This window comes from Stegostoma tigrinum, chromosome 20, assembly GCF_030684315.1.
Source record: "Stegostoma tigrinum isolate sSteTig4 chromosome 20, sSteTig4.hap1, whole genome shotgun sequence".
NCBI classification, from domain to species: domain Eukaryota; kingdom Metazoa; phylum Chordata; class Chondrichthyes; order Orectolobiformes; family Stegostomatidae; genus Stegostoma; species Stegostoma tigrinum.
Window position 1 is genome coordinate 31,901,428 of NC_081373.1, and position 14,637 is coordinate 31,916,064.

General features: G+C 39.6%; 1 protein-coding gene across 3 annotated transcripts in view; it reads right to left on the bottom strand.

The window, feature by feature from the left end:
- Positions 1 to 14,637, bottom strand: part of LOC125461867 (disintegrin and metalloproteinase domain-containing protein 12) — a 354,472-nt gene that overhangs the window by 22,395 nt on the left and 317,440 nt on the right. For all 3 annotated transcript variants that reach the window (XM_059653083.1, XM_059653082.1, XM_059653084.1), the window contains one exon: positions 10,474 to 10,551. In XM_059653083.1, the coding sequence (XP_059509066.1) occupies positions 10,474 to 10,551 (78 nt within the window). The remainder of the gene's footprint in view (positions 1 to 10,473; positions 10,552 to 14,637) is intronic.

Sequence of the window (14,637 nt, forward strand, 5' to 3'; positions counted from 1 at the left end):
TTCTCCTCTATTTATTTTCAGTCCGCCTCCCCCTTTCTCCCTATTTATTTCGGAATCCTGTCCCCGTCCCCCTTTTCTGATGAAGGGTCTAGGCCCGAAACATCAGCTTTTGTGCTCCTGAAATGCTGCTTGGCCTGCTGTGTTCATCCAGCTCCACACTTTGTTATCTTGGATTCTCCAGCATCTGCAGTTCCCATTATCTCTGATCACACCTAACATGCACTGTCTGATTTAAAATGTCACCTCTTCTTTACACTGATAAAACCTTCTCTCAAGACCGTACAGAATTTGGGGATTAACATATACATATTAATCAATTAAAACCTTCTAACTGATTAAAGATTTAACAGCATCTTAGGTTTGTTTAGTATATCCTCATCAATGGTGTGAATCTGTGATCTTTCACTTATAAATTGTGTCTGATACTACCTCTCTCACTAACACCTGAGGAAGGACTGGAGCTCCAAATGCTTGTGTTTTCAAATAAACCTGTTGGATTATAACCTGGTGTCGTGTGATTTTTGAGCCCGTCCACCCCAGTCCAACACTGCACCTCTACCTCATATTAAATATATTAAATTTCCACACTTTGTTATCTCGGATTCTCCAGCATCTGCAGTTCCCATTATCTCTGATCACACCTAACATGCACTGTCTGATTTAAAATGTCACCTCTTCTTTACACTGATAAAACCTTCTCTCAAGACCGTACAGAATTTGGGGATTAACATATACATATTAATCAATTAAAACCTTCTAACTGATTAAAGATTTAACAGCATCTTAGGTTTGTTTAGTATATCCTCATCAATGGTGTGAATCTGTGATCTTTCACTTATAAATTGTGTCTGATACTACCTCTCTCACTAACACCTGAGGAAGGACTGGAGCTCCAAATGCTTGTGTTTTCAAATAAACCTGTTGGATTATAACCTGGTGTCGTGTGATTTTTGAGCCCGTCCACCCCAGTCCAACACTGCACCTCTACCTCATATTAAATATATTAAATTTCCACACTTTGTTATCTCGGATTCTCCAGCATCTGCAGTTCCCATTACCTCTGTATAGCTAAAGGTACAAGGTGAGCTTTTGTAACTTGAAGATAAGTGAGATTATGTGGTGTACACTTTAGCTCCAAAAATTACGTTACTTTTTGGAGCAGTGAGGTGGATTCTTTGTGAGACAGAGTGGTACCAGGATTCTTTGAGTCAGGAAAAACTACCTAACGTCAGCCTTTGGATTGGTCCAACTTCAGTTTGATACAGACTTGACAGTGTAATGCATTCTAGAGACCAACAAAAGCCTGTGAACAACAGCACCTCTCACCCATTTTAAAGATCAAATTTGAAGACTGAAAGAAAGAATTCTAATACAAGAAAAGACCCAGCTCCACCTGATTGGCTGTTAAATCAAAGACTGATCATCACAAACAGACAACATTGTATCATCCCTACTAAGAATCAAAAGAATTGTGAGAAATAATAGAGGTATCCACACTTCACAGCCTCCTGTCCTATCAAACAGTCTCCACTCCCAATTTAGAGGCACCATGAAAGTAAACTATATTCCTGCCTTACTCACTCAACCTGGAAGTTAGTTCCATACATTTATAACTTATATAAACAAGTTCCTTTTGATGTGTATTCTAAATGTCCTAGGTGTAACCCTTTATTTCTGACCTCTCAAAAAAAGCTGTTATTCTACTCCAACCTGTTGCAAACTTAAAACACTTCTGTCATCACTCTATTATCGTGATCGGTGATAATGGGAACTGCAGATGCTGGAGAATCCAAGATAACAAAGTGTGGAGCTGGATGAACACAGCAGGCCAAGCAGCATCTCAGGAGCACAAAAAATCCTCTCTGATGAAAGATCTAGGCCCGAAACGTCAACTTTTGTGCTCCTGAGATGCTGCTTGGCCTGCTGTGTTCATCCAGCTTCACACTTTGTACTCTGTTATTTGTGTTGTTTTCAGGAAACAGAGAAGAAAGTTTTTCAAATCTCGCTCCGTCATTTATTTTCTTCCAATCAGACCCAGTTTCAGTGAATCCACATTGGACAATTTCTGTTCTTTTTATCTTGTACTCTTCAAGACAATTTGCAAGAATACAAATTCAATGAAAACACCAACATTTATACTGCATGAGAGCACAACAGCTGATTGAATGGCAAGTAGATTTTGATTGGTGTATGAGTTGTTATGGAGAACACACCAATTAGTGATGATTGACTGTTATCTGAGATGCTGCTTGGCCTGCTGTGTTCATCCAGCTTCACACTTTATTATCTTGGATTCTCCAGCATCTGCAGTTCCCATTATCTCTTATCATTGACAGTTATCTGCTAGGCTTCGCGTAAACTTTAAACCAGGTAGTTTACTTGTAAGGGCATGGCCTTGAGAAATTATTAAGCAAATGGTTGTCACCTATTTTGTTGAGTACATGTACATTCTAACTGCAAAGAACAGTCCCCTGTGTATTAATAGATATAGGTTGCAGCATATGCAATTATGCTACACTGTAAACCTGACTGATAATCCTAAATTGGTTGCCATCATAGGTCTTTGCATTCGAATGATTATCCAGTAAAAGTCATTCAATTATATAATGTTGGATATGTGCCACAAGTTTTGCAAATGAGTTGGGTATGGTCCAACTGATAAAGAGATATACTGTTTGAAATAATCTGTCAGTCTTTGTGATGTACAGAAACAAAAACAAAATTGCTGGAAAAGCTCAGCAGGTCTGCTAGTATCTGTGGAGGAGAGTTAAATGTTTTGGATAATGCTGCCAGACCTGCTGAGCTTTTCCAGCAACTTTATCTTTGTTCCTGGTTTACAACATCCGCAGTTCTTTTGGTTTTTATTTTGTGATTACAGTCTATATTCCTGGTTTCACACTGGTGCTGAAATTTATACACAACGTTACTTGTTGATGCGATAGGCAGAATGTCATTTTGGCTCATTGGCAGTATGTTGTTAGCGGTGAACACTTCTTGAGCTGTTGCTGCATTGTAGTTGTGTGAAATAACTAGCTCAACATGCCTCTCAAACTTGAGATACCTTATCCCTTCAGTATTATCTGAGATATACTGAATACTTTTCAAGAGCTAGGGTCACTGCTTTATGGCTTTTCATGCGTTTGCACAATAGACAGTGAGAAATTATCTGATCAGGGTAGCATCATCACACAGGATGGTGTTAATCCACTGATTTAAGCATTGAGTTTGCATGGTGAACAAATGGCTTGGCTCCTATTTATATGACTGGTGAGAAGGCCCATCCTGTAGTATGTGGAGTGTGGGAATCACAATGTGTATTGTGACCAGTGAAGGCAGATTAGCAGTAGATGTAGTGGAGAACCTTCGGTGATACTGCAATTGGACAACAGCTGCTGCATATTCCTGGGTGTTACATTGATAATGAATTCAGGACAGTTGTTAAGCTCACAATGTGGCACACTTGGATGTATGAGAAGACATACATAATATATATATTATAAATACACAGGGCCCTATTCTTTGTTGACAGAAGGAACATTTGCATGCATTGCATCTGTTTCAACTCAACAAGATAAATAACAGCCATTCACTGGTTCATTTCGCAGGGAAAAGCCCTGACCAATCAGTCAATCTCCCTAAAATTGACTTAAAACTAAAACAAAGTCTGCCAGTTAACTATCAATCATATATAATTGGTAGACTCTCCAAACAGAGTCCACTTGTCATGTAGTATAAATGTTGGTTTTCACTATAAATTATTGATATTTTTGTGAAATATACTGACAAGTATAAGACAAAAATTCCAACAACATGTATTTTTCTCAGCAATACTCACATCCTGTCCTGCCAAATAACTATTATTATTTAAATGGTGAAAAGCTAGGAACAGTGGAACAATGGATTTCTCAAAAGTTTTACAAATAACAAAGAACAGTACAGCAAAGGAAGAGGCCCTTCAGCCCACCAAGCCTGCAATGACCCAGGGCACCTTTCTAAACTCAAAACCTCTTGCCTGTATGTAGTCTGTATCCCTCTATTCCCTGCGTATTCATGTATCTGTCAAGATGCCTGTTAAAGGTTGTTATTATATTTGCTTCTGGCAGTGCATTGCATGAATCTACGTGCAACGATTACCTCTCACAGCTCCTTCAAACTTTCCCCCTTTTACCTTAAACTTATGTCTCCTGGTAATTAACATTTCTACACTGGGAAAAAGAGTCCATCTATCCATTCTATCTGTGCCTTTCATAATTTTGTAAACTTCGATCAGATTGCCTCTCAGCCTCTGACATTTCAGTGAAAATAAACCAAGTTTGTCCAACCTTGACATGCAACATTTGCACATTATGCCCTACCCGATGAACATATGGCTCCTCTCCCACCTCATTCACTTATGTTGCCACTTTCAGGGAACAGTGGACCTGTACGCCCAGATCACTCTATATGTTAATGCTTCTAAGGGTTCTGCCATTTACTGTATACTTCCTTTTTGCATTAGACCTTTCAAAATGCGTCACTTCACATTTGTCTGGATTAATTTCCATTTTCCATTTCTCTGCCCAAGTCTCGAGCCTATCCACACCCTGTTGTATCCTCTGTCGATCAAAGTATAGAGCATGTAAACAGAAAAAAGCTGGAAAACCCAGCAGGCCTGACAAGCCTGGGAAAGAGAAACAGAGTAAATGTTTTAAGAACTGTGAAATCCAATTTGAGAGACATACTGATGGAAGAAAATGTCTCTTTTCCACAGTAATGTTCAGAGCTCTAAGGTGGCTGCAAACAATTAGTTGAAGAAACCTTGCAGCTGCAATTAATGACTGACGATCTTACATTTGAAAAGGACATAGGAGAGAGAACAAAATCTTAACTTAAGTTCATTGATGACCATCATACAGAAACAAGTCCTTGTTATTTATATTGATCATTTGCAAAAGGCCCTCACAGGGAAGTAAATTGATCTGGCACTAAACCTGCAGATTACAATGTCAGGCCAGACCTTCTTATAAATCTATTTACTCATTAACAAAGAGTTGCAGCACTTCTCCCTTCATCAGCAACAACTCATCAAAATATAGAAGTCAGTTACAATAAAATATCAAAAAGTGAAGGACACAGATGCAATTATATTAAGTCCAAATTAGACCCCATTTGGATCACTGTGTATAATAATGTGTTAACGTTCTTTGGAAATGATATACTGGCTTTAGCAACAGCAATGTGCATATTGACCAGAATGTTGCCAGGATCTTGTGTGTTACATTAGGAGGAGAAAAACAGGAAAGGAGCCAGGCTATTCAGATGAGAAATTAAGAAACAGAAATGATGTTAGAAAAATGGAACTCTCACCAAAAAAAGCTGTAGATATGGGCTCAATTAATTATTTTGTATCAGAGATCTTTTCCATCAGGCTTTTTGTCTCTCCAACAAATAAGTTGGTCATGATGGATGGATGGCACTTTTATGAGACAAGGCAGTTTTTACAAATCCAATGATATTTCCTCATTTTTCTCAAATCATTCATGAATTACAGTTAGTTTATTTGAGAGATCCAATTGTACATCATGAGGACACAGAAAGATTACTACAATAAGGTGATCGAAATTCAGAAAGATACTACCAGAACGAAAGATAGCCAATGACCGCGAAATCTATTAATAAAAGGAAGATGCAACAGATTGGATAATAAATTGCCTAAATAGTAGAAAATGAAAAGTTTTCAACAGTGATTATCATTGGAGCATGACAGATGTGTTAAATGGAGGCCATCTGCTGTTTATAAGTAATCTTGATGAAGGAAAGTATTAAAAAAGAACGTGTGTGTTTGAAATGTTTGAGGAAAGATGATAAGTAAGGTGTGACAGGACAAGGAATGATATAATATTAATCAGATATTAATATATTCATCACAATACAGTACAATAGTTGTAAAAGCAAACACAATACACTATTGGCTTTGATAAGAATGATTTTCATATGCTAAGATGATATCAAACATTTGGAATTGTGCACTGTTATGATTATAATGCTAATAAAAAGAAACTGAGAAGTGACATGAATGATGCAAGTGCAAAAACGTTGATTGCAGGGAGTCAATTTAAAAACTGGCCAGCCTTTCTGTCCACACTCAAGTTGCTGGTATAATGGCTGATGCAACTATATTGTGTAGAGTTGACTAAATTAAATCATTTTCCTATTCTGTTATCTTGTAGAAGTGACAAACCCTTGGGACAAGGAATTTGATGTGTAGTGCCTTTTAAATAGTAGTTGTATTTAATTTGATGTTCCTTCATTTTGTATGGCTTTTTTAAAAAATCATTGATGTGATGAAGGCATCACTGGCAAAGCAAACATTTAATGCCCATCCCTAATTGGCTTTGACAAGTTTCCTTCTTGAATTGCTGTCGTCCATATGATGAAGGTATTCAGTGCCGCTAAGGAAGATGTTCTGGGATCTTGATCCAGTAACAATGAAGGAACAGCTATTTACTTTCAAACTAACAGATTACTGATTGAAGGGAAGTTGCAGATAGTGGTATTCACCTTTACCCATCTTCTAGATGGCACGGATCACAGGATTCAAAGGTTTCTTATGAAGAAGCTCAGTTGAGTTGCTGCAGTGCACTTTGGATACAGTCCAAACTGCTACAAAGTTGCAATGGAGGGGCAGGGTATGTTTTAAGGTGATGACCTGGGTGCTGATCAAGTGGGCAACTTTGACTCTGATGACATTGAACTACTTAAATGCTGTAGAAACAGCACTAATCCGGGTGAGTGGAGAATTCCATCACACTTCCAATTTAAGTCTGATAAATGGTGGAAAGTCTCTGTGGAGTCACGTGTTAGGTCACATTTTGCAGGAAACCAAGCTTCTGACCTGCCCTTGTTTCCACTGGAATTTTGTGGCTGATCCTGTTCAAGGTCAATGGCTATTGCCAGGACTATGATGGTGAAGGATTTACTGACAGTAATGTCACTAAAGTCATAGGGAAAGGGTACTAGTCTCTCTGGTTGAAGACGATCATTACTTGCCATTTGTGTGGCACAACTTTTACTTGCCACTTATCAGTCTAAACCTGGATGTCGACGGGGTCTGGCTGCATGAATGGATTGCTTCCTTATCTGTGGAAGAGCAAATGGAATGGAACACGTTACAATTATCAGTGAACTTTCTGATTAGTGATAGAGGGAAGGGCCATTGATGAACTTGGTTTAAGATGATTGGGCCTTGGTTGAGGAGCTCCTGAAAAAAATGTCCTGAAGCTGAGATGACTGCCTCCAACAACCACAACAGAGATCACAGCCTGGTAATATTGCAGGAAATAAATCATTTCCTGAGTGCCTGAAGTCTGTTCCCCATATACATTATAAGTCAGGAGGATGAATGGAGTACCATTCACTTGCCTGGATGAGTGCAGCTCCAATAATATTCAAGAAGCTTGATACTAACTAGGACAAAGCATCCCAATTGATTGGTACCACACATGCAAATACTCACCTCATCCACCATGGACCCTCACTAGCAGCAGTGTGTATTATCTACAAGATGCACTGCAGATATTCATCAAAGCTCCTTAGACAGAACCTTCCAAAACCATGGCCACTATCATCTAGAAGAACAAAGGCAGCATATACTTGAGAGCACCACTATCTGCATGTTTCCTTCCAAGCCAATTACCATCCTGACTTGGAAGTATATTACAATGGCTTCAGTGTCAATGAGTCAAAACCCTGGAACTCCCTCACTAAAGGCATTATGGATCTACCTACAGCAAATGGACTTCAAGAAGACAATCCACCACACCTTCTCAAGGCAAACTAGAGATGGGCGATAATGCTGGCCAAGCCAGCGATGCCACATCCCCTAAATGAATGAATAAAACTCCTCTCTGATACATTGACAAGGCACCCTGAGAGCACAGACTTGCATTACTGTAGAAGGGACACAGTATCCACAGATTGGGCTAGACAACATCTCAGGTTAATAAAATGTGAGGCTGGATGAACACAGCAGGCCCAGCAGCATCTCAGGAGCACAAAAGCTGACGTTTCGGGCCTAGACCCTTCATCAGTCTGATGAAGGGTCTAGGCCCGAAACGTCAGCTTTTGTGCTCCTGAGATGCTGCTGGGCCTGCTGTGTTCATCCAGCCTCACATTTTATTATCTTGGATTCTCCAGCATCTGCAGTTCCCATTATCACATCTCAGGTTCCTTGCTTGATCTGTTACTGCTTGCTTACTTAGTGCCTACCTGCATACTCACAGCATCTGTGCACTGCCTTGCCTTGCTTTGCTGTGCCAGTTAGCACAGTCACACAACAAGACAATCCTACGTAAAGGGGTCAGATATCTCACCGTACAGCAGAGTGCCACATCAATTTCACATTTTCTCCATGTGCTAGCAACTTGTCACTATCACTGCTGTTTGTGGGAGCTTGCTGTGCATAAGTTGACAGCTCTCTTTTCAGCATTTCAACATAGATTAGACTTCAAAATTACTTCATTGGCTGGCAGTTGAAGTCATATGGTGTCTGTAAAAGTGGCCATATCTTTATTCTTTTCTAATTTACCCTATTTAGTGATTAAAAGGTTAAAAATTCCATTTACTCATACACACATTTTTATTCACCTTACAGAAATTTACTGCAGGAGTGATTGCTAAGCTCAATAAAAAAAGAGAATTTAACTAACAAAGCACAATCCATGTATCTACAGAATGATGTAAACATTCATAGCCAACTAGAATAAAAAGTGGTGGAAAAATAGAATCTAAAATCTTCATACCTAAACCCCAGCACAGATGTGACCAATGACAGCATCTTGTGGCTATCCGTTCTGTAACAGGTGCTGGTGGTGAACTGAACTGTATGAAGTTGAGGCAAAGTGAGGAATTTTTGGATCTCCCCAATCCCAAGTGGACACAGGCTGTGGGGAGACTAGCTCTCTTTAAAGTCATATCATTTCCCTGCCCTGAAAAGGTCCAGGTTGAGGAAGCCACCCATTCTTCACTGGACCCAGCCCATCCCTATGCCGAGGAATTTCAGACGAAAGCCTCCTATTGTGAGGCAAGAGCTCCAACGCAGGAGCTTTCATGGGCTACATGGACTGTTACAGACTAACAAACTCACCTATGGGGAAGGGGAAGTGGGGGAATGATGGAAAGACTTAACATCATAGCTGATGTGACCAAGTAGACCAGTCTGCTCATGCATTTGTATTTTATTAGGAAGTCTGCTATATTTGCAGACAGAAACCAGAAGAAATCAGCAAAAATATTTGGTGTTTATACTGAAAACAAGAGAAAGCTATCCTATAACTTTGCTTGAAATAGTTAGGATCCTGGATAAGATTGATGCATGAAGGTACATGAGAAAGAATTACAATAAAAGATCAAATGGCCATCATTAATAGGGTAAAGTCTCCCTTATTGTCTTAGCAGACAACAGAGTTGTCTCTCATCAAACAGAGGTAACTGGTGGTGGTTTAAGCTGAGGGTCACCATGCCTCGGGCAAGGGGTGAGGCTGAGAAGGACAGTCCTTCGTGGTAAGTGCAGCTGGTGAGAGAATTGAATCTGCTCTGCATCACAAACCTGTCATCCACGACAAACTGAATTCAGCTCAGCTCTGTCACATTTAAGTCTTATTTTCTTAAGAAACAAACAGTCACCCAGGTGAAAATCCACTGAAGTATTCAGAAGAGAAGTACATTGATTTATGAATCATTCAAGAGTGCAGGAATGTTATTTTATGATAGAAAATCATTACAACCTAGTCAGATTAATGAAGACCATTTGGATAATGGAGCGAGCACTCTTGGCTGAATCAGCTTTTTTTGATCCTTCAATCCTACATGGTTAGAACAGAAGTTCTATTCAGATCTTACAACCTTTCTGTGTAGGTTTGAGGTTGAGCTTAAAAAAAATCAATACACGGCCCAAACTTACGTTTATAAATTCAGAACATACTTCCCCAGAATATAGCCACCAGAGAATGAGGCTTAGATTTTCACTTATTTATATCCTTCCTCCCAAGCACATCACTGGCACATTTTACCATTGTTGAAAGCGTTTTTCAAAGATGCTGTTGCTCTGTACTGTACTGATGCTTAAATTCTATCTAATATTATCAGGACTGACACTTTCAGTTTTGCTTTGCTAATATTAAATATTACAGAAGACTTAATTTGCAACTGTGGAAATGAATTATATTTGCATAAAGATTTGATTACTGTTGTCAGTTGAGAACAAGACTAGTTTCAGATGGCTACAAACTTTAAAGAATTGAGCATCACTTAAATTTAAAATTGATCCTTCTTTCAATCTAACGTTGGTTTGTACATTGAAGGATGTTTACATTAAGTAGGATGAATCTTCACTAGATCAAGAAAAGTAGCTTGATGCAAAGGAAGGTACTGTTATTCTTTTCATGGTTAGGGGAGTATCACACACATTTTATCTGCAATGATGCACAATCTTACCCCTTGGCCGTGACATTTTGAAGCACATTCTATCACTCCAAAGACACTGATGTTCTGGCACTGTCGATTTAGACAAATCTGAGAAAAAAACAAATGTCTGTATTAATCTAAACACACATTAAGAAAATTGAATACCCAAGTAAATAACAGAGTTGTGCTCTGATCAACATTTGTGTTACTTTACGTGAAGCTTTTCTTTTTAATAATTCTTTGTGGTGCAATGTAAATTAATATCCAGTCCTCAGAGACCCCTATTTAAACTGCAGTGGTCACATCATTTGCTTTAATACGGAAAATGACATAAAATGTTCAATTGATGAGCAATCAAAATATAAATAATGAGACAATGTAACAAATACATTCAGAGAAGGAATCAAAGAAAGATCAAAGAGTTTATTTTTTAAGAAGGGTTGGCCTTAAAGAGGTAAAGGAGTTAGAAGAATTTCCTGAATCATAGGCAATGCTAAGGCAGTTGAAATCAATGGCAGGGCAAGGCAAGAGGTTGCACAGATGGGAAAGCAGGAAGGACAAAGAATTTGGGCATGACTGGGTGTGAGAGGATTACAATGCTATAAGAAGCTGCAAAGATAGGGAATGATAAGCCATGAGGGATATAAGGCATAAGGATTAAAGTTTAAATTTGAGATGCTAAGGTACCTTAGATCAGTTGGCTGGTTTGCATGCATGTGATGCCAAAAGTGGGTTCAATTCCTGCACTGGCTAAGGTTACCACAAAAGACTCGCCTTCCCTACTTCTCCTCTTGCCTGAGACCTGGTGACTCTCAAGTTAATCCACCACTGTCTGTCTCTCTCTAATGAGAAGCAACTTTATGGTTTGGTAGGATTTTGGTGACTTTCGCCAACTCAGGATTACAGGTTAACAGGACTAGATATAGGACAGGGAATACGCTCAAACCTCTGAAAATGAATAGCAAAACTTTCTGCAACATAACAGTAGGGAAAAGAGACATTTGGCATTCACCTTGTCTAGATCCCTCACTATTTTATAAACATTCATTGGGTGACCCCTCAAACTTCCAGTGAAAAAAGCCCCAGTCTATTCTCACCTTAAATCTCAAACCATCCATTTCTGTCTCATCCTGGTAAATCTTTTCTGAACCCTCTCCAGCTTAATAATATCCTTCCTTGAACACCGACCAGAATTGGACACAACAATGTAGAAGAGGCCTCACTAATATCCTGTACAACTTCAACATGGCATTCCAACTCTTCTCCTCAAAGGTCTGAGTAATGAAATACCTTCTTAACTACCAAAAGAACTACAGATGCTGTAAATCATGAACAAGGGCAAGGTTGCTGTAAAGGCTCAGGATGTCGGGCGGCATCTTTGAAGGAAAAAAACAAAGTTAATGTTTCGAGTCCGGTGACCTTTCCTCAAAACTGGCTTTTCCCCTCTTCGCTGTCCACTGTACCACCGATTTTGGTATCATCTGTAAGCTTACTAACCAGGCCTTCTATATTCTCATCTAAATCATTTATATAAATGACAACCAAAAGCAGACCCAGCAATGATCCCTGTGGAACACCGCTGGCAACAGGTCTCCATGATGGAAAACTTCCTTGCATCACCACTCTCCATCTCCTGCCTTTTCTGCAATTTTGTTTAGTTTCTACTCAATTAATATTCCAGTAATAAACATCCCTGATGAGTGGCGGAACGTTAACCGCACCCGAAATGTTAACGCTGTTTTTTTTTTCCATCACAGATGTTGCCAGACCTGGTGAGCTACTCCAGCAACTTTGTTTTTGTTCCTGATGAGCTGCGAATTTGTACTTGACTGATTTCCAACATCAAAAGTTATGAATGTTGGAAGAGATTGATTTACCTTGACTTCCTAGGTCGAGCTGTGGATGTGGTGTATATGGACTTCAGTAAGGCATTTGATAAGGTTCCCCATGGTAGGCTCATTCAGAAGGTCAGGAGGAATGGGATACAGGGGAACTTAGCTGCTTGGATACAGAATTGGCTGGCCAACAGAAGACAGCGAGTGGTAGTAGAAGGAAAATATTCTGCCTGGAAGTCAGTGGTGAGTGGGGTTCCACAGGGCTCTGTCCTTGGGCCTCTACTGTTTGTAATTTTTATTAATGACTTGGATGAGGGGATTGAAGGATGGGTCAGCAAGTTTGCAGACGACACAAAGGTCGGAGGTGTCGTTGACAGTGTAGAGGGCTGTTGTAGGCTGCAGCGGGACATTGACAGGATGCAGAGATGGGCTGAGAGGTGGCAGATGGAGTTCAACCTGGATAAATGCGAGGTGATGCATTTTGGAAGGTCGAATTTGAAAGCTGAGTACAGGATTAAGGATAGGATTCTTGGCAGCGTGGAGGAACAGAGGGATCTTGGTGTGCAGATACATAGATCCCTTAAAATGGCCACCCAAGTGGACAGGGTTGTTAAGAAAGCATATGGTGTTTTGGCTTTCATTAACAGGGGTATTGAGTTTAAGAGTCGTGAGATCTTGTTGCAGCTCTATAAAACTTTGGTTAGACGGCACTTGGAATACTGCGTCCAGTTCTGGGCGCCCTATTATAGGAAAGATGTGGATGCTTTGGAGAGGGTTCAGAGGAGGTTTACCAGGATGCTGCCTGGACTGGAGGGCTTATCTTATGAAGAGAGGTTGACTGAGCTCGGTCTCTTTTCATTGGAGAAAAGGAGGAGGAGAGGGGACCTAATTGAGGTATACAAGATAATGAGAGGCATAGATAGAGTTGATAGCCAGAGACTATTTCCCAGGGCAGAAATGGCGAGCACGAGGGGTCATAGTTTTAAGCTGGTTGGTGGAAAGTATAGAGGGGATGTCAGAGGCAGGTTCTTTACGCAGAGTTGTGAGAGCATGGAATGCGTTGCCAGCAGCAGTTGTGAAAGCAAGGTCATTGGGGTCATTTAAGAGACTGCTGGGCATGTACATGGTCACAGAAATTTGAGGGTGCATACATGAGGATCAATGGTCGGCACAACATTGTGGGCTGAAGGGCCTGTTCTGTGCTGTACTGTTCTATGTTCTATGTTCTATGTTCTATGTTCTATTGAAATTTTATTTGGCTTTCATGAAGTCAGAAACTTTATCAATACTTTGATGTGATTTTCATCTTTTTGAAACAAAATAATTCAATCACGAACAAGGAAATGTAGAAAAAAAATGCTGAAGATGAAAACCTTTGTGGTTCTCCTGATGGATTAAAACAGATTGGAGATGGCAGGGGTTGTACTTTAAATCCAATTTATGACTGAGCCAAGAGAGAGGTGCTGCTTAGTTAGTTCAGAAATCCATTCAAAGAAAGGGAACTAGAGTGATAATTGTGAGACTCTACATCTAGGAAGAGACGCACTGGTTAGAAGCCAGGGACTAAAATGAAGCAGAATTGGGCACAGTATTACAGCTAAAATTCTGATTCAAGTTCAGTTCTAATGAAGAATTCACTAAGGCTGGACAAAGTACAGTAGCAGGATAATTAATTTACAAATTCAACCCATCTTTGTGACTGATACAGATTGCGAACATGAGCATAAATCAGTAGAGTTGACTGGGCTGTTTCTGTGCTGTGAAATCTATGTAGTTCTAAATAAAATAAATGAAAAAAAAATGGAGATTGAAAATGCTTCCAGTTTCACCTTTTCAAACTCCAGTCAGATTAACATGTGGTGGATGTTGAACATGAATGGAAAATAAAATTAAAGGGCCACATGAGGAGTGTTCCTGGCCTCAAACTAGTAAGGTTCAAAGAATGAAATTAAAATATTCATCTGCACAATTGTCCATTGAGCACAGTGCATAAATGGTGCTGACAACTTGAATGGTGTAATGTATTCAGTCCTTCAATGTACAGCCACTTCACTTGCTGCACAAGCACAGTGTGAAAGAAGCTGGAGTAGTGCTGGTGCACAGTATGCACATAAATTACTAGGATTTGGCTACAAGTTCTACAAATTATAAGCCAATTTTCTCCTTCCTTACTGTTGCTAATTTACTCGCAAAAGTTGCTACACTGTAAATAATTGAAATCTGCTTTTTTCTTCATACCGATAGGAAACAAACCGTTAGACAGCAGGTCAGACTTCAGAAAGTAAAGTGCAAAGTACAAAACAGGAAAAGCACCGTCATGTTTTCCCAATAGGATTACTCCTCACATGCTGCACTCGTA